The 25,422-nt window shown below is 54.1% G+C and overlaps 1 protein-coding gene across 1 annotated transcript; it reads left to right on the top strand.

The window, feature by feature from the left end:
• The first annotated feature begins 5,168 nt into the window (after positions 1-5,168).
• SKOR1 (SKI family transcriptional corepressor 1) lies at positions 5,169-16,557 on the top strand. Its single transcript, XM_084781693.1, has 9 exons — positions 5,169-5,204; positions 7,534-9,730; positions 10,734-10,836; positions 11,826-11,936; positions 12,204-12,275; positions 14,416-14,490; positions 14,709-14,783; positions 15,297-15,362; positions 16,015-16,557. The coding sequence occupies exons 2-9, from the start codon at positions 7,544-7,546 to the stop codon at positions 16,107-16,109; spliced, it is 2,784 nt and encodes a 927-aa protein (XP_084637819.1). The 5' UTR covers positions 5,169-5,204; positions 7,534-7,543; the 3' UTR covers positions 16,110-16,557.
• The last annotated feature ends 8,865 nt before the right edge of the window (positions 16,558-25,422 follow it).

Here is a 25,422-nt window from a genome sequence, read left to right as displayed (position 1 = left end):
CTCCTAGCCCAGAGCAGGTGTTGCTGGCTCCAGAGTCTGTTCTCCCAGAAGCTTCCTCTGGAGAATAAACTGAGGTGCCCGTGGAAAGGGTATCTTTTGCCACCTCTGGAAGCTCCACAAGCCTTTGCCTTTGGATCTCTTGCTCCAGAGGCCTCGTCTGAGTCCATGTGGAAGATGGGGATCCCAAGACCCCTAAACAGCACCTGGGAGGACAGAACTGCAACATCGCGTTGGCCGTTAGACCCCCTACAGCCTCGCCATCACGTGATGTTGACTCATCCATCCGCTGGTTCATTCATTCAGAAAAATGTCAAGCACCTACTATATTCCAGGCCCTGTTCCACAGACCCCGGGTTACAATGGGAATGTTGCACTCCAGTGTGAGAGACAGAAAACACAGATAAGTGACCAAGGGACATTAACCCACTCGTGGGCTAAAGATAAAAAAATAGAACAGCCAAATTGGGCATGGTGGTACATGCCTTTAATCCCAGCACTTGGGAGGCAGAGGCAGGTGGATCGCTGTTGAGTTCGAGGCCAGCCTGGTCTACAAAGTGAGTCTAGGACAGCCAAGGCTACATAGAGAAACCCTGTCTCAATTAATAAATAAATAAACTAACTAAAAATTACATTTAAAAGAAAGAAAGAAAAACTAGAACAGGCAGCAGCAGCCCTCAGGTTTGTGGGAGCCCCTGTCAGTGGAGGGCATAAGAGTCAGCCTGTTTCCTGGATGCGAGCCTTTGGGCTATGCTAACTTTTCCTACATTGGAGTGAACTTTGTATTCCAAGTGCAAAGAATATAGTCTCTCTCCCAGCTCAGACCTTCAGAGGATTCTTGGGGGAAGCCGGAGCCACCTGGATAGGAGCTCCTCTCCCAGGATGCCAGCTGGACTGTGCCCTGGAACCCAACCCAGAGTCCTGAGGAAAGGGAGAGCCCCCTAGGGAAATTCAGGCCAGCCGGCTGCTCCTCCACTCCTTCCCTCCCACAGCTGCAGAGGCCGCCCAGCTTGCTGTCTGCTGGGGCAGAGGCTCCAGTGTTCCCTCTTCTGTCACTCCTGTTGTATCTGTTAAGTGCAGAAGGAACTTTGGCAACCAAAACCTCCCGACTGCTTTCCTAGGCCGCCTGGCTCTGCCCCACCCTCTCCAAGTTTAAGCACTGAATATATATGCCACTGCTTATAAGTACCCCTCCCGCAGCTGAGGGCTCCACAAGAGAGCTGGTCACAAAGGGTTGTCCAGGAGGGGTCCTCGAGAGCCCCTTCGTTCCCACAGAATGCTGACCAGTCAATCAGACAAGTGTATAGTCCCCTCCTGTAAAGCACAACGGAAGAATCTCACCTGGACTCGCCTCGATGTTTCCCAGCAGGCTCTGGCTCACACCCCTGATCTCAGTGAGCGAAGTTGACTAGAGCCTGGAGCCTGGGAAGAGATGGAAGCTGTCCTGTGGCCCCAGTGACAGCAAGAATGAAGCGGGCCACGGAGCACCTCTGTGGCTGCCTCCTTTGCTCAGGCCTGTCACTCTGGTAGGGGTCTAGGAGGCCCCGCCCAGCTGACTTCCCTCTCTGGGGCCAAAGCTTCGGAAGCTAGCCTAGGCTGTATCTGGCCATTGGACTAATATCCAGATATTAAGTAAACAATAAATTAGCAAAACTACAAGAAAATTCTACAGCCCTTTGCATTTGGCAATCATTGAGTGTTAATTAGAAATTCATTACAATTAAAACCCTGCCTAAACAGGGCCTGCGCGCCTTAATTACATCTGATTTTTAATTCAGAATACGTGTTTACACAGAAAGCGCTACGTACCCCATGATTATCCCCAATCCTCTTTATACTGTACTAATTATGTAAATTAAACCTAATTAACTGACGAAAACTGCCGTTAATTCAACTGGTAAAAGATATGTGCTTGAGAAGGAGGCGCGTCAGCCCAGCCCGGCCCAAGCCAGAATCGGAACGGTGGCTAGAGGCCAGGCCGGTGTAGACCGGACGCCGGTAAATAGGGGGCAGCGTAGGACTGACTAGGGGCTGCCGAGAAAACAACCAGGAGTGGATTTAAAAAAAAAAAAAGACCCTAATAACAAGGACTGGAGAGAGAGAGGCTAAGGGCAACAACTCCCTCAAACTCCCCTACTCTCTGGGCAGGGCCACAGGACCCAGAGCCACCACTGGGGAAAAAAAGGGGGTATCACACACCGCCTCTGAACGTGGGTTCCGGTCCCAGCTATGCCTTCGCATCGTCCTTCTGAACTTGAGGAAATAACCTGGTCTAATAGGCATCTTTCCTTAACACCCAAGTTGAGGCTGCACTTCCTTCCCGTCCCTTCACCCAGCCAGACCCCCTTTTGCCGTGTGCCAGACAGGGTCTAGCTCTGCCTGCGCATCTTACTGACGGAGGAACCTGGTTTTCTTCCCTTCCTGTGAAATGGGAATAAATGTTCGAATTGTGGCTGCTGTGAGAACAGGCTGGTTCTTAAAATGTGGCTGACTGCAGTGCTCCTATGGAACTCAGCCTGAGCTCGAATCCCCCAGACAAGCGCCCTAGAAACCAGCCCCAGGCAGCGGGATCCCCTAACCTCTCCACGGACCTTCCTTCCACAGAGTTTAGCCGGAGCCGCCGGGATAAATATTGGGACTGGGCTGGGAGCTGTCCCTCGTTTGGTGCTGAACAGGGAACAGAGGCGACACTGGTCGTTTGCTCGTGCGGTAGCCCAGGGTAGGACCTTTTGTATGAGGGGGTCCCCTGGGGCTTTGCCTCCTGGCTGCCGGGACTGACTAGAGGCCAGTCCCGGAGGCGTTATTAGACCTGGCAGTACAATAGAGGCAAAACAGGCAGGCCATCTCCGGGGACGGGGACTTTTCGTCCTCTCCCTACTCCCACCGTCCTGGGGGCACCGGGCTACTCAATCGTTGTCACCACCACACCGAATTCTGAGGTTGCTTTTAAAAAATCATTAGAATTCTAGGAATAATTACCGAGTGAGATTGTAATTATGGGGTGGGGGAGCCTGGGACAAGGGAGGGGAGATGAGCAGGGGGTAGGCGAGCTGGGGATAGCCTCTTGTCCTGGGACGGACCACAGAAGCTGTTTCTACACACACACACACACACACACACACACACACACACAACCCCCGTAAGAAGGCACGAGGATAAGAGCGCAGAGTTGGAGTGGGACAAGGGCAGCACCGGGGAGAGATGCTGGAGTGGAAGGGCCGGAAAAAGAGGGCCTGGCAAGCTCTCAAGTGAGGGGCGGGGGAGGGGGGAGAGCAAGAGGAAGCGAGAGAGCCAGAGAAACAGAGACAGAGACAGCGACTGAGAGACAGAGACTCAGAGACAGCGACTCAGAGAAAGAAACAGGACTGGGGTCGGGGAAAGCAAGAACCCACCCCCACCTAGAAGAAAGGGAGCCTTCAAACTTGCTTGGGAGTGGTTTCTTGGGCGTCAGGGAGCAGGATGGGAAACAACCCCATGCCTGGTACCTCGTTTCTCCCAGGGAAAGGCCTGAGCCATCTAATTGTACTCCAGGATATTTTCATAGGGTCTCCTCGAGCCAGGGTCGGGGGTTAGGGGTGGGGGCGGCGGGGGGGGGGAGCAGCAAAGGAGCCAGTGAGAAGCGGAGGAGAACGAGAGAGAAGAGGGACCATAACCCAGAGCCAGAAGGAAAACAAGAGGGCGGGGGCGGGGGCGACCCCGAGCCGCTACCCGCGGAAGATTTATGGAGCCGCTCAGGTTCCAAGGACAGGCTGCACTCGCCGCTGCAGCCTTCACCAGTAGCCGTTGTGGCCGCTGCGCCCCCTGCCCGGGCCGCCCACCATGCCCCGGGCCATCCCTGCCATTATTAACTTCTGTTTGATTAGGGTAATTGTTCAAACTTGGGTTGGACAGTATGATTAATTACAGTTTAATTAACGTGTCCATTAAGGACACTTAATGCCACGGGGGCAGGAAGAGGAGGTGGAAATGGCCAAGGGGGCGCCCGAAAACAAACGAGGGGTGTGCTACTAGTAAAAGAGACCCGATGGGAGGAAATATGAGAGAGAGTGGGGGGGGGGGGGAGAGAACAGAGAGGAGAAATGAGGTTTAGAGAAAGTACCAAGGGGTTGTGTCAGTGGTGTCTTAAAAAAAAAAAAACCGGACCCCCTCACCTCTAGAAAACAGCAACCAAGTAGTTGACCCCACTCCTCCTCCAATTCTGACTTGGCTCTTGACTTAAACCTGCTAGAGAAGATAGGAGATACTGGGCTTGGGGCACACACCCAGTTCTCCAGTCCCTTCCTTGCTCGGTGAAGAAAGCTGGAGGGTGACTTTCCCATTCGCGCATTCCAACCTGCTCCCACAATCAGGAGCGGCGCAAACTGCACCTGCCCCTTCCGGCCTGTGCTCCCCAGTGCTCAGGACCCATTTCCAATCTTGACCGCCCGTCCAGGTCTCCAGGGCAACTTAGTTGCACCGACGAGCTTGGGAGCGCGATGTGACCGTCCCTTCTCTCCTTTCTTAAGTAACCCTCAACTCCATCACCCTCCCCGGCCTGACCCGCTCCGGGGCCCTTGGTGGCAACGGCGAGCTTTGGACCCGAAACGCTTGAGTTCTCGGGGCGGGGGGTGGGGGTGGCGGGGGGAGGAGCAAACTTTCTAGTCCCCGGGACCTTCTTCCCACTTGGCTTCTTTGCCTCGCGCGGGGCCGCAGGTGCTAACCGAGGGCCGCAGGTGGGCGGCCTCTTACCTGGGGCACACAGGCCCTGGGGCTGAGGAGAGGCTGCGGGAGCAGCTCGTGGCCCGCGGGCGGGCGCAACCCGGGAGGGCCCGAGTGACTACGAGGGGTGGTGGGTGTGGCGCCCCGGCTCCCAGCTGTCAGGCGCTCCCGCCCAGCGCCGGCCTCGCCACTTCAGCCTGTGACCGCGGCTGTGCCCGCCGCCGCGCCATGAGCTCTAGGGTTCGGCCTTTTCTTCGGGCCAGTCCCTGGCCTCGGGGGCATCGGTTCCCGGCACCCGGCTCCGCACCGGGGACCCTGGCGCCCCGCGCGTGTTGAGAGCGGGAGGGGCCGCGGGTGGCAGCGCGGGGAGCGGGGTTGCGCGGCTGTGCGCGCGCGCGGGGAGGGGCTGCGCCGTCACCCGGAGAGCCCGGCGGATCCCGGACTCCCGCCCGCCGCTCCGCCCGCCGCGCACCTCCGCTCTCCGCTTGCCCGGCTCCAGCCGCCTCACGGTGAGTACCCGCGATCGCGAGCACGCAGCCCCAGCGCCAGCCGCCGCAGCGCTTCTTTCGTTGACTTCTCCTTTAGACTGTGAGGCTGTTGTTTTCTATTCTACCAAACGACTCCACAGCCTTGCTACCACCGCTGCCCGCCTTCCGCCTCCTTACCCTCACCAGGCTCGCCCCTCAAGCCCTAGGAGCCGGCCGGGGTTGGGTGGGGGGTCCCCGTGCCGCCGTGACCGCTGCTCCTTGTCGCTGAGTGCGGGCCCTTCGCGGGTGCTTTCTTCTTTGGCCCTCGAAATATTATTTCGTTCTTAGGTTCCCCCACTTCTCAAGGCTCCAAGGCCAAAAGCCTCTGGGAAATCCTCTTGGGGACTCAGAACCCCCAGCTTCAGGTAGACGCCCCCAGTTCAGGATATCTTCTTCACTGTAAGCGGGCCGGGTACATTTGCCCAGAAAACCAAGAAGCCATCGTCATTTCCCAGAGCCGCACCCCCCCCACCCCCCACCCCACCAAGCCACCTCCGCAGCCTGAGATCGGTCCCTGGGATGCCTGCCTTGCCTTGTTGATCGCTCATCCAGGGAGTTAGGACAATGGTGTGTTTGCCTCCTAAAATGTTACCGGGGACTTAGTGAGAGTGAAGGGAGGATCAACTTGCTTCTCAGTCTGACTGGGAGAGGTGAAGCCGATAACGGATAAATAGCTTGATACCTGAACAAGATACAAGATAGATGGGAGAAAGAGGAGTTAGCTGGCAGCGACAGACAGCTCAGGGACAGATAAGATTGACAAATGAGGAGCATCTAAGCAGACACGGAGGGAGGGAAAGAGACCTACAGACCAAAGATTCCAGGTTCTTCTCGCTGAGGGCTTTGGAATTCGGACCCCCCTGTTAGGTTGAAGCTGCCCTTCTGCTACGGGTTTGGGATTTGCTTTTCTGTCAAGTTCGGGGAAGGGAGCTCTAGGGGTTGGATTGGGCTGCAAGAACACCTGCGGCCATGCACTGGGTTTGGAGCTCTGAGTGTCTGAAGACACGTGGGGTGACTGGGTGACCTAGAAGACCCTAAACATCAATTCCTGGGTCCTCCACCAGGCTAGTCTGTGGACACACAGCCTCCTCTCTGCTTTCATCAGAGATCAAAGAGAAAGACCAACAGCAACTTTTTATGCCTGGAGTTTTGGTGGCTTCCAAGAGTGGCCAAGATTCTTTGTAATCCCTATGATCTGGGATAATCGGGGCATGAAGGGTACTCAAACAGGAGACAGCGCCACAAAAGGGGCAGTCCAGAACCTGGGGAGCCTGTGTTTGGCCTAAGTAAGAAACGCATGTGTGAAAGAGGAAAGCTCAGGGAATGTGTTTTCAAAGCTAAGAAGTGACTCCGGAGGAACGTCTGTGTGAACCTCTCTGTCCCAAGCGCTGACCGAGACAGAAACCAGCTTGAGTCTGGAATGCACCTAAAAATGCAGCAAATGTGCTTAGAAACTGTGTGATCCCGGGCCCGACTGATGACTGGCAAGAAAGCAGGGTGTGTTTTTTTGTAAGCCCAGCTGGAGACTCAAGGAACACCGGGCGCGAGGCGTCAGAAGAGAAGTACAGGTTTGTGCAAACCGGTGCTGCTGTCCCTGGAAGCAGGTCGTCACGAAGCTAGGTGCAGTGGGGCCACCCGAGGTCGTGGTGCGCGATAAGCTTTGGAAAGGGTAGGGTTCAGCACCGAGAATAGCGGTGGCCTCCTCCTTTTACCTCCCCCCCCCTCAACCTCCATCCCTCCCCACTTCTCCCTGCTCCCACCCCTACATCCCGCAGTTTGGTGATGGGCAGTGAGTGCCCCTCCTTCGCTTCCCCACCTCTCCCCTCACTGCCCCCGCCCGCATGCGTGAATGCGCGACTGAGCAAAGGGGCGGCTGGTCCCGGTAGTCCTGGCTTCAGGACCCTGGCGGGCAGGGCAGGCTGGAGGTAGCTGAACGCACGCGACCCAGCGTGCCGGCTGGAAAGCCTGGATTTGGCTATGGCGTTGCTGTGTGGCCTTGGGCAAGTCACTCTCCGTCTCTGGGTCCCACTTCCTTCCCAATATGAAAACAGGATTGGCTTCTTGACAGCCGGGGCTTTCCTGAGGTTTCGGTTTTTTCCCTTTTCTTCCCTTTGCCCCCGGGTGTTTTTGTTTCAGCGCAGACGCGGGGCTGAATAACAAAAGGGGCTAGTCCAGGGGACGAATGAGCTTGGACTTCCCATTGCCAAATAATCCCCTCGCACCCTACACGTTGCGCCCCGCTGGGCGGGCCTGAACCGATGTAACAGGGCTAAAAATGGCTCATCTGCTCTCTGCTCTCTCTGTTTCGCAGGAGCGGCAGTATGGAGGCTCTCACCACTCAGCTGGGGCCGGGGCGCGAGGGCAGCTCCTCTCCCAACTCCAAGCAAGAGTTGCAGCCCTACTCCGGATCCAGCGCCCTTAAACCCAACCAGGTGGGCGAGACGTCGCTGTACGGGGTACCTATCGTGTCGCTGGTCATTGATGGGCAGGAGCGCCTGTGCCTAGCCCAGATCTCCAACACCCTGCTCAAAAACTACAGCTACAATGAGATCCACAACCGCCGCGTGGCCCTGGGCATCACGTGCGTGCAGTGTACGCCGGTGCAGCTGGAGATCCTGCGTCGGGCCGGGGCCATGCCTATCTCCTCTCGCCGCTGCGGTATGATCACGAAACGAGAGGCCGAACGCCTGTGCAAGTCGTTCCTGGGCGAGCACAAGCCACCCAAACTGCCCGAGAACTTCGCCTTTGACGTGGTGCACGAGTGTGCGTGGGGTTCTCGGGGCAGCTTCATTCCTGCCCGTTACAACAGCTCTCGAGCCAAGTGCATCAAGTGCGGTTACTGCAGCATGTATTTCTCACCCAACAAGTTCATCTTCCATTCGCACCGCACACCCGACGCCAAGTACACTCAGCCCGACGCCGCCAACTTCAACTCATGGCGTCGGCACCTCAAACTCAGTGACAAGTCGGCCACCGACGAACTGAGCCACGCTTGGGAGGACGTCAAGGCTATGTTTAATGGCGGTACGCGCAAGCGGACTTTCTCCCTGCAAGGAGGCGGTGGAGGTGGCGCTAATAGTGGGTCTGGTGGATCAGGGAAGGGCGGCGCTGGTGGTAGTGGCGGTGGCGGTCCAGGGTGCGGTGCAGAGATGGCCCCAGGCCCACCACCTCACAAAAGTCTGCGCTGTGGTGAAGATGAAGCTGGGCCTCCCGGACCACCTCCACCGCATCCGCAGCGCGCACTGGGCCTGGCGGCGGCAGCTAGTGGCCCTACGGGACCTGGAGGGCCTGGGGGCAGCGCGGGAGTTCGCAGCTACCCGGTGATTCCAGTGCCCAGCAAAGGCTTTGGCCTCTTGCAGAAGCTGCCCCCGCCTCTTTTCCCACATCCTTACGGTTTCCCCACAGCCTTCGGCCTATGTCCCAAAAAGGACGACTCAGTGTTGGTCGCCGGAGAACCCAAGGGCGGTCCTGGCACTGGGAGTGGTGGCGGCGCAAGCACCGCCGCCAGTGCCGGTGGCCCGGGGACTGGCCACTTGCCCCCGGGAGCAGGGCCGGGCCCCGGCGGCGGCACTATGTTCTGGGGACATCAACCTTCCGGCGCAGCCAAGGACGCAGCGGCGGTAGCTGCAGCAGCTGCCGCCGCCACTGTATACCCGACCTTTCCCATGTTCTGGCCAGCTGCCGGGAGCCTCCCGGTGCCGCCTTACCCGGCCGCGCAAAGCCAAGCCAAGGCCGTAGCGGCCGCAGTAGCTGCCGCTGCGGCAGCGGCGGCAGCAGCGGCTGGTGGCGGCCCAGAGTCTTTGGACGGTGCCGAGCCATCTAAGGAGGGCAGCCTGGGTCCGGAGGAGCGTTGCCCCAGCGCTCTATCCCGGGGGGCCCTGGATGAGGATGGTGCGGATGAGACGCTGCCACCGTCCCTGGCTCCTCTGCCCCCTCCGCCACCGCCACCTGCCCGCAAAAGCTCCTACGTGTCAGCTTTCCGACCCGTAGTGAAAGACGCGGAAAGCATCGCTAAACTCTATGGCAGCGCGCGAGAGGCGTATGGCTCGGGGCCTGCTCGCGGGCCAGTGCCGGGCACAGGGACCGGAGGAGGGTACGTGAGCCCGGACTTTTTAAGTGAGGGCAGCTCCAGCTACCATTCTGCCTCTCCCGACGTGGACACCGCGGACGAACCGGAGGTGGACGTAGAGTCCAACCGCTTCCCCGACGAGGAGGGAGCCCAGGATGACACTGAGCCCAGCGTAACCAGCACGGGAGGTGGTCCAGACGGCGACCAGCCTGCTGGGCCCCCATCTGTCACATCCTCAGGCGCAGACGGCCCTACAGACTCGGCTGATGGTGATAGCCCTCGCCCTCGCCGCCGCCTCGGGCCACCGCCCGCAGGCAGATCCGCATTCGGGGACTTGGTGGCGGATGACGTGGTGCGGAGAACTGAGAGGAGCCCACCAAGCGGCGCCTATGAGCTGCGAGAGCCTTGCGGGCCCCTGGGAGGCCCCGCAGCGGCAAAGGTGAGCCCAGGCGCACCCCACCTGCGGCACCTTCTCCTTTATTCCGTTTTGCCTGCGTGCACAGCAGCCCCGGGTCAGGTGCTGGACCTGGGATTTTGTTCTGCTCAGGCGTAGGAGCAGAAAGTCCCAGCTGCTCTTCGCAGCCCCAGCTTGGGGAGCGCTGTGAAACTGCGCTGGGAGCTAGGGCTGAGGGATTCGGAAAATCCGGGGTACAGGTCTGAGAAACAGCGAATGTGCTTTGTTTTGGTTGATGGGGGCTGGGGGACACTGGCAGAGACCCCCCTAGGCGTCCAGAAAGATAAGACAAAGGTCTGAAGGCAGAAAGAGGTAGAAAGAATGGGACTCAAAACCAGAGAAAGGCACCCTGGAAGCCAGGCCCAAAGTGTGCCTACGAGCACGAGGATGACACCCCGAGAAACACCAGAGTAAGGAGAGAAAAGAGCAGTCTCTTGCCAAGAAGAATCTCTAGACGGTCCAGCATTCTAACTCACAGTTTTCTGAGTCTTCCCAATTCTAGCCTAAGGAACTCCACAGCTCTTGGCTGGAAAGCTTAAGCTTTCGGGCTTTCCAGTTGTCAGGCAAGTGGCTGGTGGGCGAGCTGTGCCGACACCAGGAGGATTGTCTGTTTTGAAAGCAAGATGAGAACACACCTGTACATTTAAGCTGGGTCTATTAAAATAGAATTCACGGACTGTGTGAGAAAGGCGTTCCTCCTTTGTGCAGGGAACGACACAGGGAGGGAAAGTAGCTGAAAGGAGGCGAGCGCAGAACGTGGGGGGAGGGGGCGGAGGGGTGGCTTTGGACAGCCGGTGACTTGAGAACTGCCTTGTGTTTTAAGCAATTTGCTCGCCAGTTACCAAAGATTATCCCAAATCAACTACGGTTATGTCACTGCTGTGCTCAGGTCTCCAGGGCCCCCAACCTCTGCCACCCCCTCCGCCTTCCTGTTGGCCGCCTGGCAAGGCTGTTCCCCCTAATCGTCTGTCATTTTCGGCCGCCGCAGGTGTACGCGCCTGAGAGGGAGGAACACGTGAAGACTGCATCTGCGGCGGCGACGGTGGCACTGGGGCCCGCGGCCTCGTACCTCTGCACCCCAGAGGCCCACGGTAATGCCTCCTGAGGCCTCTGGCCCTTTTAATGCAGGGAATACGTACAGAACCCGGGGCAGTCCTTTCAAGGAAGGGAGGGGTGAATGGATGGAGAGAAAAGGAGAGAAAGAGAGAGGGGAAAAGAAAAACAATAGAAGAAAATGGAAACTAAGTGTGAACCAAAGCTCAGGGTTTGGTTACTTAAAAACAATCACAACCCATCCTCCTCACTTCCACGTGCGCACACACTCCAGTACACCTCCCTCATCGAAGAGTTAAAGCTTAAAAAAACAAAAAACAAAAAAACAACCAAACACACTATGCCTGCCTGGCATCTCCTTCAGGTCCTTTCATTTACCCAAAAACGTGCTTAGCCTTGGGCTGCGTAGTGGCCAGGCCTGATAGGGTCGCTGGATGAGAGGTAGTGGTTGCACGCTAGGGTACCTCAGAAGCTCGGCGTCGCCCCGGGCACCAATCCGGGAGCGGTCCCGCATTTGCATCTGGGACCCGCTTGTTAGGGGAGGAAGTGCGGGGGGGGGGGGGAAGGGGGAGGTGTGGGCAACATAAATCCAAGCAGGTCTATGCAGCCGGGTGCGGGACAGTGTCCCCCTACACCACCACCAACACCCGGAAGGTCGCCACTTGGGTTGCGATCTCCGCTAGAGTCTCGTGGACAAACCCGGAGGCCACGCGCTCTCCCGGTGCCCCAGTATCTGCGCGCGCGCAATGTAGGTCGTTCGTCCCTGGTGGGCTCAGCTGCTTGTCTTGATCTTTTCCTGGGGGCCAGAGGCTGGGGTGGGGGCGTGAAGCCCGGAATGGAACAGACCTTGTGTAGAGGAGGGGTGCGGGGCCAAAAGCCTCAGGGCGCGCGCCTGGGCGCACAGCCGGGAACCAGAGGCGGCCACGACGTTTTTTAATTAGGGCTTGAGCGCCCCAACCGAGGCCGCTCTGTAGTATCCGGGTCACGGTTTCTTTGCCTCTCCTTGAAACTCATTCTGCCTTTTTAGAGCCAGATAAAGAAGACAATCACTCGACGACCGCGGACGACTTGGAAACTAGGAAATCCTTTTCAGACCAAAGGAGTGTCTCCCAGCCAAGCCCTGCAAATACAGATCGAGGTGAGCCCCAGCAGACCAGTGGCCTTGAGCTGAGGCCCAGCTCATCTGGGTCACCACGTGCTAGGAAGAAGGTTTTAATAGCGTATGATGCCACTGAGCAGATAGTTAATGTAGGGAGGTGCAGGCTGGCCTTCAGGACTTGTTTCTTCCTTCTTGGCTTTGAGGGTCTTCTGAGTAAGGGAGGTACTAAAAGAAAAGGGAGGGGACCACCTTATCCACCCAGAATATTCCAGGACAGAACTCCTCTTACCTCCCCTTGTATCCTAGGTGAAGACGGACTCAGTTTGGATGTCACAGGAACTCAACTGCTGGAGAAAGATATTGAAAACCTGGCCAGAGGTGAGGTGAAAGATGGGACCTGGGGGGCTGGAGAGATGGCTCAGAGGTTAAGGGTAATGACTGCTCTTCCAAAGGTCATGAGTTCAATTCCCAGCAACCACATATTGGCTCACAACCATCTATAATGAGATCTGTATACATAATAAATAAATAAACCTTTAAAAAAAAAAAAGATGGGAACTGGGCCTATTAGGTAGATGGGTCCTTAAAGAGAGGAACTGTATTCTGGTAGTGGGTGTGTCCGTGGCATAGTTGGAGGAAGAGCTGTCAGTTTTCCCTTCACCCAGTGGAGGGAAGAATTAACCCTGGACACCTGGCACAGGGGTGCACTTGAGAGACTGGACCAAAATCCTGTAAGTGTGTTGGAAGTTTGGGTTCCCCAGACCTGAGTCTGTCTTGAAGGGCCAAGTGAGAAAGAATGGGCCTTGATTATAAGAACTTGTCACTGATGAGCAGTTTGGGTCTCTCAACCCCTAGGAAAAACAGAACTTTTTCTGAAGAATAAGATGGCAGGCAGAGCAGGGGTGGTGGCGGTGCAGGCCTTTAATCCCAGCACTCAGGAGGCAGAGACAGGTGGATCGCTGTGAGTTCGAGGCCAGCCTGGTCTACAGAGTGAGTCCAGGACAGCCAAGGCTACACAGAGAAACCCTGTCTCGAAAAACAAAACAAACAGACAAACAAAAAGACGGCAGGCAGGCATAGGCATTTGTTTCAGGAATGCACCAAAGACTGCTTTTCTCTCTGCAATTAATTCATAACAGTTCAGGCAATAACAGCAATAAGGTAGTAAGTCTGACCTGCTGGAGCTCTGTCTGCTAGGGGCAAATGGCTTAAGGACAGTGGTTTTGAACCCCACTCTGGATCTCCATCTTACATTTCTGGCTTGCAAAAGGAGCTTTTTTCATGGAGGGACCTAGATACTAGCGGCCTCTGCTGGGGGCAGCTTGTTCCCCCCGTGCCCCCCCCCCCCCCCCCCCCGCCGCCGCCCTACTAAAGAAAAGTTATCTAGGGGCACTGAACTGTGCCTTCCTCACACCAGCCAATGGAAGGTCTTAGAAATTGGGCGGTGGGGCTGAGGGTGGAGGAAGAAGTGCTCTGCCCTTCCTAGTTACAGATTTTACAGGACAACCCACATCAAAACCAGTGGTGTTTCACATGATTGTGTTTGGGGATCTAAGTAGCCCTTGAAATTGTAGACAAACTTTCTGTGTTTCTTTTTGTCTTTCCTCTGGGACAGCTGTCCCTGGATTTGATCAAACCCATCTAGAACTGCTTCTAGAGATTAGAAGCCTCTTTTGAAATCGAGGTGTAGTGGGGCACGCCTTTAATCCCAGGGCTCAGGGAGGCAAAGGCAGGTGGATCTTGTGAGTTCAAGGCCAGCCTTGTCTACAAATCGAATCCAGGCCAGCTAGGGCTACACAGAGAAACCCTGTCTCGGAAAAATCAAAAGGAAATTTTTTTTTCATTTGAAATGGGGAATGGGGGGGCTGGAGAGATGGCTCAGAGGTTAAGGGCACTGACTGCTCCTCCAGAGGTCCTGAGTTCAATTCCCAGCAACCACATGGTGGCTCATAACCATCTATAATGTGACCCAATGCCCTCTTCTGGCTTGCAGGTGTACATGAAGCCAGAGCACTGTATGTATAATAATAAATAAATCTTTAAAAAAAAAAAAAAAAAAAAAGAAATGGGGAATGGTGTTTGTGGGTCATCTTTGGAGGTTGGGGAGCAACTTGAAGCAGATGTCAGGTATTCCCTGAAGCTGGGGGCCCATACTTGCAAAGTAGTTTCGACCCTCTTGAGTTTGGATATTCTAGGCTGGGCATGGTGCAAGCCTTTAATCCCAGTGGGAGGCAGAGGCAGGCAGATCTCTGTGAGTTCGAGGCCAGCCTGGTCTACAAAGAGAGTTCCAGGACAACCAAGGCCACACAGAGAAACCCTGCCTCAGAAAACCAAAAAAGAAAAGAGAATTTGTGTATCCTGCTCTCTGGGCTCCCGTCTTCAATCAAAATCTTGGGGGTTCCAATGAAAAAGAAAAACCAGAGTGTGGAAGGCTCAGGTATCAGGGCAGAACCTTGGCTCTAATGGGTCCCTTGGATTTCCTCAGTCTCCCCTTTACCTCTCTCCCAATTCTTCACAGAAGAATTGCAGAAATTGCTTCTGGAGCAAATGGAGCTTCGAAAGAAACTGGAACGGGAATTCCAGAGTCTCAAAGGTACTTCCTTCCTCCCCACCCTACACCAACTCCCCAAACCTGCCCCAGGAACAAGGCGCAGGCAGCAAGCAGCCCCGGGGAGAAGACTCCGGGTTCCAGTGTTTGCAGCTAGGTGGTAGACTGGGTGTGGGTGGGCAGGGGTGAGGACGGGAGGGAGCGGGAAGTGGCGCTGGAGAGGAGGCTGTGCATAACAGCTCTCACTTAATCAATTTGCACAGATAATTTTCAGGATCAAATGAAGAGGGAATTGGCTTATCGGGAAGAAATGGTGCAACAGCTGCAAATTGTCAGAGGTAAGACGGGAGTCAGGTGAGCGCATGCACGGCCCGGTGTAACTGCCTCTGTCTGGCAGGAGCCGCAGTGTTGGCTCAGTCATTTGGATTTAAATTGAAGGTAATTTAACAATTATTTTTTTTATTTAATATCCTTTGTATAGTCTGATTAGCCTCAGAATGGCAAGCGAGCCCAGCAAACGGCTTGCAGGCATCATTACGTGGAGTGATTGAACTTCTTAGCGCTGCAATTTCCACGGTTTCTAAATTAAAAATCGAGGCGTAAAATTACCTGGGAAGTAATGCCTAAGTTTGCTTTAATTTTGGTTAGATCCGTCTGCCTTTAAGCGCCATCCCAGGCCATTTCCTCCCCCACCCCACCCCCCACCCCCAGCTTGCAGTCTGAAGTGTTGGTGTCCCCTCCTCAGTTTCCGGAGTTGTTTCAGTAAGGCAGACGCCTGTGGCCCGGGCTGTGGCCTCCGCCGTCTGGCCGGAGGGTGGTCGGTTTCCTCACAGCCCTTTCATGTCTTCCAGATACCCTGTGTAACGAACTGGACCAGGAGAGGAAGGCCCGATATGCCATCCAGCAGAAATTAAAAGGTGTGAACCCAGAAACAAAGATGAGAGAGAGAGAGAGAGAGAGAGAGAGAGAGAGAGAGAGAGAGAGAGGGAGAGGGAGGGAGGACGGAGGGAGGGAGGGAGGGAGGGAGGGAGGGAGAGAGTTGCAGGCTGGTAATACTGTTGGATGGTGAGTGGATGGATGGATGGGTGGATGGAGGAATGGAGAGGTTTGTAAGAAAGGAGGAAGGAGGCCTGGGCCCACGTGGGTCAGAAGGGAGCTGGGAACTGAATGAAATGAGGGGAGGGAGGGAGGGAGAGAGAGAGAGAGAGAGAGAGAGAGAGAGAGAGAGAGAGAGAGAGAGAGAGAGAGAGAGAGAGAATGCTATAGGAAGAAAGAAAGAGCCCTTTGAACTCTGGGCATCCGAAAATTTGCTTTCTGTACCAACCCTGGCCTAAGACAATTAGACTTTTTTGTGCCTCAGTTTCCCCTTCTGTCAAATGGGGCTAATGGACCTAAGAAATAGTTCTGATTGGCCAGGGTCTCACTCTGGCCCTCCTACCTCCCTTCTGCTCCATTGAGAATTCCTGTGCCCAAAGGGATGAATGGGGTCCGAGAGGGGGAACTTGTGGACCTCGAGGGCCAGTTACGCAGGCAAGGCAGCCATTGTGGTTGGTGCGACTCTCTCTCCAGAAGCTCACGACGCCCTGCACCACTTCTCCTGCAAGATGCTGACACCCCGGCACTGCACCGGCAACTGCTCCTTCAAGCCTCCGCTGCTGCCCTAGCACCGGCTTGGCCGCGCCCACGCGCCCTCAAGCCATGCTGCTCCTTTCTGTAAATACCCGCTGCCGTGGCGGCCCGAGCGAGGAACAAGCCATTAGGACCCGACCGTTGTAAATACAGCCGCCCGTCCGCGGGTCCCCATTGGGGCCCGGCTCGGTTTCCCACTGTAAATACTGCCTCGCCCCTCCTTTGAACTACAGGGCATCAGACCTCAAGGGGTAAACTGGACCCACCCGGGGAAAGAAAGGGGAGAGGGGGACTTCTTTCACGCCCCCACCTCCCACTCCGGCCCTAGTAGGGCCGGGGACCCGGATTGTGAATAGAAAGTAGCGTCTTCGCTGGCTGCGGCCTCGCGCTCCCTGGCCCGTCCACTTCTGAAACTCTTGTTCCTAACGACCACGTGGCTATGTGCAATGGATATAAACGGACTGTGAGTCTCTTGGTTCCGTATTAGGTTCACCTTATTATTTATACTGTAAGTTATTTTACTTCCCCTGGGCCCCTTTCCAGTCTTCGTTTTTTGCATTCATTCCTCCTTGGATTTTGTTTTGTGGGGTGTTCTTATTTCTGTTGTTGTGGTGGTGGTGGTGGTGGCGGTGTAACGTAACAGCACTTTAAAAGGGCGACAACTGACTCACGAGATGGCGACCATCTTGAGCCTATTTGGGGAGACCTGTATCCGTGACTTGTTTTTAATAAAAAAAGAAAGAAAGAAAGAAAGAAAAACCTGTCACTCCATGGGAGTGGGCCCAGGTGGTGGAAGGAAGGGGAGGGTGAAAACTGCTGCCACTCAAAGGTGGGGCAGGAGGGTGCGAGTGAGGACGGTGACCACTGTCATGGTTAGAGAGGGAGGTGTTCTCTTAAGAGATCTAATAGGCTTCCTAGGACAACTCTTCTGACCCACCTAAAACATCCAAATTTCTCCATAGGGCTCTGGGTTAAGACCCCCTGTGGGCTTTAGCTGGGGAAAGGCAGTACACTGCATGTAGAACTGGATAGTTAATTTTTGCCCCTTTCATCTCCTGTGTGTGAAGTCATCCTCAGGTTGGGGTGCACTCAGGCAAGAGAGCCTCTCCAGGCCCCCTAGGAATCTGGGGTTCATTCGGAATTTGTCTGCTTGCTGGAGTGGGCACAGCAGACCTGACCAGGAAGTGCTGGCCTGGTAGGGGTGAGGAGTGAAGGACAGAGAATGGATCTTGGCAACGCAGATCTGGAAAAAGGTGGGCTGAGAGTTTGAGGTCCGGGCACAGAGAGGTGCCCTGCCACACTGGCTGTCAATCCCCAAGGAGGGAGCTCTGCCTGCATTTTAATGATCTACCCCTTCTAGCCCCAACGGATTTGTAGAGCTGGAGCACCCCAATAAGGAAGGCGAGGCCTGGTAGCTGCGGATGCAAAGGCCAGGATGCTCTGCAGGCTGTGGCTCAGGAGTGTAAAGCCTCACCTAGGGACCCGTTAGCCTCAGCTTCTACACGGCAGCTGCTGGTTGAGCCACAGACGACCAATGTAATTGGAGGAAACACACCCCTTCCCTAAGCAACGTGGAGGATGAAAGCAAAAGAGCGTACTCTTAGGAAATTTTCATCTCAGACTGGATTTCATGGCCTCCTCTGGCTAGCAAAGGTCCTGCGTTGTACCCTTTATTTCCCCCCCCCCCCCCCAGGGCCTCACTTTCCAATCTCCATTAAATGATGTCTGTGCCCTGAGGCTCAAGGAAGCCCTCTAAGAAGGAAACTCATCTGCTGGCGGCTGCCAGGACTATCGGCTCCAAGACTCCTAGCCTCTCAGACTAGAAGAACCCCAGGCTAGCTCCAAGCACTCTCTAAGAGACTAGGCTAGCTCCAAGCACTCTCTAGGAGACCTTGAAAATGAAGTTGGGTTCCCGCTGTTCTCAGGGGTGTCTTGGGCCAGGAGACCTAGCTGCCTAAGCCAGAGAGTTTCACAGGGGAGGCCTCTTGCGATGCAGGCTGCGAGCTAGGACACAGTGGGCAACGGGGAAGAGAAACAGATGCTGGCACAGGAGGCCGGTCCCTGTGAGGGCAAGATCCGCAGAGGAAGAGGCGGAAGTAGGAAGGAGTGGTGAGGACATCAGGCAAATTGTGAGGCTCCATCTTCCTTCCAATCACCTTTCTGAGACCCTCTGGAAAGTCCTGGAGGGTACATAGGGCAAGATGAAAAAGGCATGCTTACTGACTCTTTCACATCTGGGCTGCACCCACCGCAAAAGTGAGTTACACTTAGGAAGTGACTTGTCCCAGGGCACACACCCCCGAGAGGTCCAGGCTTGCAGATGGCACTTGCAGAGTTTCCCTCTGTGTAAATGCACAATCCTTTTCTGTAAAATGGGCAGGACAGTTGCCACCTAAGTTTTGGTTCGTGGCTTACACACCAACAGAGACCCAGAGACCCGCGAACATTCAATTCTTGTTCAAACTCCCACAAAGAGGAAAAAAAGTATACAGGGACCTGGAGCTAGCCAGAAGGGGAGCCTTGGGTGGTACGGAGCCTCTAAGGGTTGGAGGTGTAGGCGGATCCGACCTAGAAAGTTCCATCGCACAAAAAAATAAAACCACAAAACAGAGAAACCCTCCTGGGCTCTGTATCACTTCGAAATGGCTTGTTTCCCCCCCAAAATGTTAATAACCAAACGATTGGTATGGATGTAATTATCAATAATTATACGAATTATTGCTGATTGCGGGGCTCGTAGCTACTTTAATTAGCTTACCAGATTCTAATTAAGTTAAATGAAACATTAATAGAGAAAATATGCTTTAAAAAACACTCAGGATTTTTAATGTCTATTTCTCGCCACAATGTTGCCACCTTGCGACAAACCTTGAGCATTACACCCAGCCAGACTCAGATACCTTCGCTCTAGCTGAGAAGGGGGAACTGTGGGCACAGAATGTCTCACACCAGGTTTTCTACGGGTGTTTGGTTTCCGCAACCCTGTTCCCCCTTGGTTCCCTACAAGACTCTGGCGCTGGAAGACAGGTCTGGAGGTAAGGACCCATGTAAATAAATCCCTTCCACTTCCCACCGCTTTCTCCTGAGGAACTGCATCCCTTTTGGGATCAATGTGGGGGCAGACTGCCGCTCTCCACCGGCGGCAAATGCTGAGCGAAAGACTTGTTTTCCTCCCATGTATGAGTCTGCTAGTCCAACTGCACTACTAAGGTCACACCCTATTCTTCCTTGCCACCTCCTACGGTAAAACACGGGCATAGAAGTGCTCACAAGGACCGTCCACGTGAAAGGATAGTTTGTCTAGGTGCAGGCACCATCTGATGGAAGGAGTCCCCGGGTGCTTCTGGACAACAGCCACGAAGAAGCAATTATGCTCATTTACATGAGGTTAATTAAGCACAAGCTTGCTCACAAAGAAGATCCTTCATCAATAGAATTAGTGTTGGGGTAGGGTGTCAAGTAATTTACTATCAACCTAGGAAAGGAAAAACCTTCCTCCTGTCCCAACTGTCGCAAAGACATCACCTCACATCTTCAAAGTCCACGGCCACCCATGCATCCACACACTCCCAGCTACCCCACCAAACAGTGCGACCTTGGTCTGTCTCGGTTATGCACCGCTCCCTTTCCGGCCCTCTCCATTCTAAATTGCCTCACCTGCCCCTCCCCACCCGCAGGCCACAGTGGAGTGCTAACAGCACAAACTCTGTGGCTGCGTTCACTGAGCCTCTCTTGTGTAGTCAGGGACCTGTTATTGGAACTCTGTGTTTCTGCTTACACAACTCGTTTGTATGTGTAGTCAGCTTATGAACGCAAAGCCTGGAGGACAGCTCCTGCGGATCTGATAGAAAAGGCGGCAACTCCCTGTGGTGTATTTCCCAGTCCGTTGGCCCTCCACTCCTTTAGGGCCCAGGAAAGGAGACAAACCAGTGCCTCTCTCCAGCCTTGACTTCTGAACTTGCTGGAGACACTTGAAAGCAGCCACAAAGAGCCCGGTTGGAAAGTTATCTATCCTAAGGTGCCAACATTGTTGGCTCACAGGTGGCCAATGGGGCAAGGGATTGGCTCAAGTTCTTTGAGCAAGTTAGAGCAGGGCTGGAGGAGGCAGCCAGGGCATTAGAGTTTTCGGGCCCTCAGGATGGCATACTCCAACAGAACCACAGATCACGTAGAGAAGAATGAGGGATTTCCTCGGGGCAGTTGTGTTCCTAAACCGCTCCATCCCAAAGTGAGAGATCCTGCCAGTCCTTACTAAAGGAGGAGGCGGGCGCTAAGGATCGGCAGTGTCTTTGATTGGCAGCACTCCGGGAGATAGTTTAAAACTGTTCACCCAAACAGGACCTCTGACTTCAAAAGAATTGTCTACCAGTCCGTGCGTGAGAAACCGAGATGCAAGGAGGAGTCCCACAAACCTTGTTTCGCCAATGTGATCAAGAAAGGGTCATGTCCCCTGCATATCCTAGGTACCCAGTGGAATGCTGCTCTGCAGCCAGCGCAGCCTGTGGCGTCCGCCCAGCCCGCCCTGGTCTTCCCGGCTCGTGCCACTGGAATAAGCCCAGGAACCGCTGCAGCCCATGCGCGGGCTCAGGAACCAGCGAAGCAACACACCATTTTTTTCCCTTTGAGTCAGAAATTGATATTTCAGAAAAGCATTTCCCTTTGAGTCAGAAATTGATATTTCAGAAAAGCATTGAGTAAATCAGCACAGGAAATTTGAAGTTAAGGAGGGCCGTCCTTTCTTCTTCCTTTTGATAATTAGGATTTATTACTATTTATTTATTAGTTGGCGACTGAATAATGTGCAGACCAGAAAATTCTGCTTTCACAGCCAGAGTCTCTTCAAAGGTATCAGGCCTAGTTTCAAATGCTCGCTAGTCTCACCCAGGCAACTACGTCATTGCGATTTGGGACCTGCAGCGAAGGGCTTTGGCGAAACCATTCTTTAGAGCTAAGGTGAAGAAATGTTAGTGAGGAGAGAAGAGAGTTGAGCTAGAGCCAGGTGGAGTAGTAATCCCCGGTCTGTAATCCCAGCAGTGGGGAAGTGGAGACAGGAAAATGGGAAGTTTGAGGTTATCTCAGACTGACTGCAAATTCGAGGTCAGGGTGGATGGAATACGTGAGCCCTATCTCAAAAAAATAAAATAAATCACAAACTGCAACTGAAGCCCATGCACGGATAAGGCGCATAGCAAAGCGGTGGGTCTGCCTGGGCCCACTCCCCAGTCACTCCTTCAGGTCGGTGGTTCCACTGAGTCAAGCAAAAGGCAAAGAATGGAAAGCAAGCCCTGGGGTTGCTCTAGACGTGAAATCAAAAAGGCAGTAAGAAAAATATGGAACGCTTCACGAATTTGCGTGTCATCCTTGCGCAGGGGCCATGCTAATCTTCTCTGTATCGTTCCAATTTTAGTATATGTGCTGCCGAAGCGAGCACGAATGCTGGGTCTTCTCAGACCGTATATAAGGACAAAATAAGAAAAACTTTACTAGTTATGGTGAAAAATCTGTACAATGATTTTTATATTTAATGGCTTGATAACTTAGTACCTTCTAAATTCTATATTAAACATTTGTACTTTTAAATTTAGGCTCAACGTAAATTAAGTTATATCTGGAATTTTCTTTTCTATATTGTATATGCAAATGAAGGGCCGACGGGAAATGGACCTGTTCCGGGCGGAGCCTTGTGCGGCTGCGTAGTCACGGTCCGCCACGTGATGGGCGCTGTGCTCGCGCCTGGCCGCGCCGGGATCGCGCAGGGGTTCCCCCCACCCCCACCCCCCAGCTGCGCACTGGGCGCCAGTGCATCCCGAGGGATAAGGCGCCGAGGGTGAGGCAAGGATTGCTAGTGGCTCATCAGGCCCGCCCCGCTTCTGAGACTCTCCATCCAAAACGCAGCTGCCCACAGTGGCCTGTTCTGGGCATATGCGATTTGGGGGCCCGTCTCGCCTCAGTTTCCCCCGGCGTGTAGGAAACAGTGCCTTACGGTTGGAGCCAAGGCAAAGAGAGGTGTCCACTTTGGAACCCAGCCTTTTCCGAGTAGGGCCCGCGGCTGGCGGTGGTCGTGGGGGAAAGGCCACTCCCTCAGCTCCTGCGTTTACTAAGGGCCAGCCAGGCACTTTAATAGATGGGTATGATCCCCCAACTTTGCAGGTTAGGAAACTGAGGTCCTGGAAGGTTAAATCAAGTGGGCCTGCGCGCCGTGAAAGAAGTTGAGAGTTGGATGCAAGCCTTATTCAGAGGCCGTTCAGTAGGACTCTGAAGCAAGAGCAGCCCTCCCCCTCGGTCACGATTAGACAGTACGCCCCAAGCTCAGATTACTCTTCCTCCCTTCCTTCTTTGCTCTGACACACCTGGAGCGATGGCGTGTCACCGCCACCTCTTTAAGGTGAGACAGACAGTGAGCAGGGAGCTCCGGAGCCAGCAAGGATGCCAGACACGCGCGCGCCCGCGCGGTGAAGAGACTACACAGGGATGTCACTGAGCGACCTTTGTGACTTGATGCGGAAGCAGCCCTGAGTGCACAGGGACAGAGACTCCTAGGCAAAAGCCACTGGAGTCACTTCCACACATCACAAGGGAGGCCACCAGCGGGGCACCAGGGGCCTGTGCACAGTGCTCAGCCTGCGTGGTGTGCAGCCTAGGCACACACGTGCCAGGCCTAGCTTTTGAAGCTGGGTCCTCCCCCTCCCTACCTGTTTTCAATGAGATGGAAATCAGGTGCACGCTGCCCAAATTCTCACGTGACCTCCCTCTAAATAAGCAGTAAGCAAACTCCGAATGCTAATAATGGCCTTTATTGAGTGAAAAGAGCTAATTTGGGCAATGATGTTTCCCTCGGATTTACGAAAGGGAATTGCAAATAACCAAACAGTAATAGCATTGATGGGAGACGATGCTAAACCTCAATCAGCGGCCACGTTTGTTTTTCACCTGTTTAGAAGGAGAGCCTTTTCCACACAGTGGCTGCGCACACGTGTCACGGTGACAGGTACAGCCTTACCTGGTTCTGGTTCTCCCGTCCTGACTTTCTGAAGCTGGAGGTGGTCTGTTTGGTTTTGTTGTCTGTTTGCTTTTTTCTTGTCCAGAGGTTGCAGGGCAGCGGAATCCGGTTTCTAGTTCCGCTCTTTCTGGCTCTGGTCCCTGTTTTAGCTTGAAAAAGCAGCAGCCTGCAGAGCACTGTTGACTGCTAACATCTTGTTCAGCCTTGACACGTTGCAGCTGTGTAACTGAAAGGCTTTCCTGAGAGACTATAATTCGCAAGATGTAAAAATTCCAGGGTGGCTCAGTGGGTAATCGGGCTAAGTCTGATGGTTTGGGCTGGGTCCGTAGGACCCACATGATGGAAAGAGAGAAACTGTCCTCTCACAAGCTCTGACCTCCATACACAAACACTGGCTGTGGCACACACTAACCATACACATACACAAAATAAAAGGTAATAAATATTTTAATTCCAACGTTTTTGTACTCAGTTTACAAGGGCTGGTCATCCCTGGGTTGTGATGGCCCCCAAAGGTTCTACAAGAGCTATTGTAGACCTAGTTGTCAGGCCTGCTGGGAAGGACAGCGCTTCCCTCAGCCCTGAAGGCCCATGGGAAAAGTTGCAGGGTACTACTATGCTTTGTGCCTAGAGCTTCATCCAGAGGTGGGACCAAGTGGCGAGTGATTAGGCCACACAGGCCACCACTGGTGAAGAGATTAATGTTTTTCTCCTGGAAGCAGACTGTTGCTGGGCTGGGGCTGACTGGAGAAGGGCTGGATTCGTCACCATGACAGTAGGTTGTTCTATCAGATTGGCATCCTTGGCTTCCTCTCACTACGTCATTTTGTTGTTGTTGGTGGTGGTGGTGGTGGTGGTGTTGCAGCAGCCCATAGAGGCTTGCTAAAGGATGTCTTCTGTGTCATGATGTAACCAAAGATCAGCAAAGACCCAGCAGATAGGGCTACCCAGTCACAGGCTTTAACCCTCCAAAGCTGTAAGCTGTATAAACCTATTTTTCTGTACAGATTCCCAGCCTTGGGGTGTTTTGTTATAGCATCAGAAAACAAGCAAAGATAACGGGTCAATGGAGGAGATAGAATGGTTAGGGCATAAGGCTGGAGGAGATCACGTGAAGGAAGCTTTTAAGGGGAGAGCCACGTGGATCATGGCTTCACAGGAAGTCCCCAGCCCCCAGGACATAGGCACTAACTCGGAAGAATGTGGGTACTCTTGAGGACTGGCTCTTGTCAGCCATCTTGTAGCAACAGGGGCAGTGAGCTCCTGTACCCTCCAGAGTCGTGGGCTTCTCTCCCCTCTGCAGACCTGAGGTGACCAGAGCGTGGACAGTCTTCCCTGAGTGTCTTGGCCTGTAGAACCCCAAAGACACAAGGTTTGGTGGCTTGTTCCTATTGGGGGTGGGACTTCCCACTCCTGAGTGAGAGAATATAGACCAGGTTTGATTTTCTTTCCCTCTTTTTTTTTTTTTTTTTTTTTTTTTTTTTAGACAGGGTCTTTCTCCATAGCCCTGGCTGTCCTGGAACTCACTCTGTAGACCAGCTTGGCCTCCAACTCACAGAGATCCACCTGCCTCTGCCTCCTGAGTGCTGGGATCACAGTCATGCAGCACCAAATCTAGCATTATTGTTAACTTGTAATTATTTAGTATGTAAAGATAGTCCTTTGTGACACAAGACCCTGCCTCAAAAGTCAGGGAAAAGGTGGTAGGGAGCTGGTGAGATGGTTCAGCAGGTGATGTGCTTGCCACATAGGCTGCTGGCCCAACTGGACGGGTGTGGTGGCACACGCCTTTAATCTCCCCAGCACTTGAGAGGCAGAGGCAGGTGGATCTCTGTGAGTTCGAAGCCAGCCTGGTCTACAAAGCAAGTCCAGGACAGCCAGGGCTACACAGAGAAACCCTGTCTTGAAAAAAAAAAAAAAAAGACTGCTGGCCTGAGTTTGAGCCCTGGAAACCACATGGTAGAAGGAGAAACTTGTCCCACAAAATTGCCCTCTGACCTCCAAATGTAAGCTATAGCATGTGAACACACCCACAAGTCACACACAAGGATGATAATTTTGTTTGTTTGTTTGAGGAGGAAGAGCTGAATCTAAGGCAGATCTGCTGGCCTCTCTGCCTGAGGCAGCCTGTCTGTGTGATTTTGCAGGGCATGAAGAAACATGGGACGCTCCTCCAAATCTTGGCTACAGCCACACTGACAGTGGCTGTGGTACAGAGGAAAGAGCTGCAATGCATGAGTCCCAGCAGCCCCTCTGCAAGACTTTTCCACTTTTCCAGGTGCCAAGCTTCTGACTTCTCTTCTAGGGTAGAAGCCATGATCCCTGCCCTTGCTGCCCGGGCTGAGGGA

The sequence above is a fragment of the Acomys minous genome (genome assembly GCF_964271855.1).
Source record: "Acomys minous genome assembly, chromosome: 5".
Lineage (NCBI taxonomy): Eukaryota > Metazoa > Chordata > Mammalia > Rodentia > Muridae > Acomys > Acomys minous.
Note: the sequence above shows the minus strand (reverse complement) of the source record. Positions and strands in the feature narration are given on the sequence as shown.

What these genes read in the sequence shown, in the direction of transcription:
- SKOR1 (XM_084781693.1), top strand. Translation starts at nt 7,544, where the DNA reads ATGGAGGCTCTCACCACTCAGCTGGGGCCGGGGCGCGAGGGCAGCTCC. An exon ending in CTGCACCCCAGAGGCCCACG is followed by an intron (nt 10,837 to 11,825) that starts GTAATGCCTCCT and finishes CTGCCTTTTTAG; the next exon opens with AGCCAGATAAAGAAGACAAT. An exon ending in ACAGCTGCAAATTGTCAGAG is followed by an intron (nt 14,784 to 15,296) that starts GTAAGACGGGAG and finishes CATGTCTTCCAG; the next exon opens with ATACCCTGTGTAACGAACTG.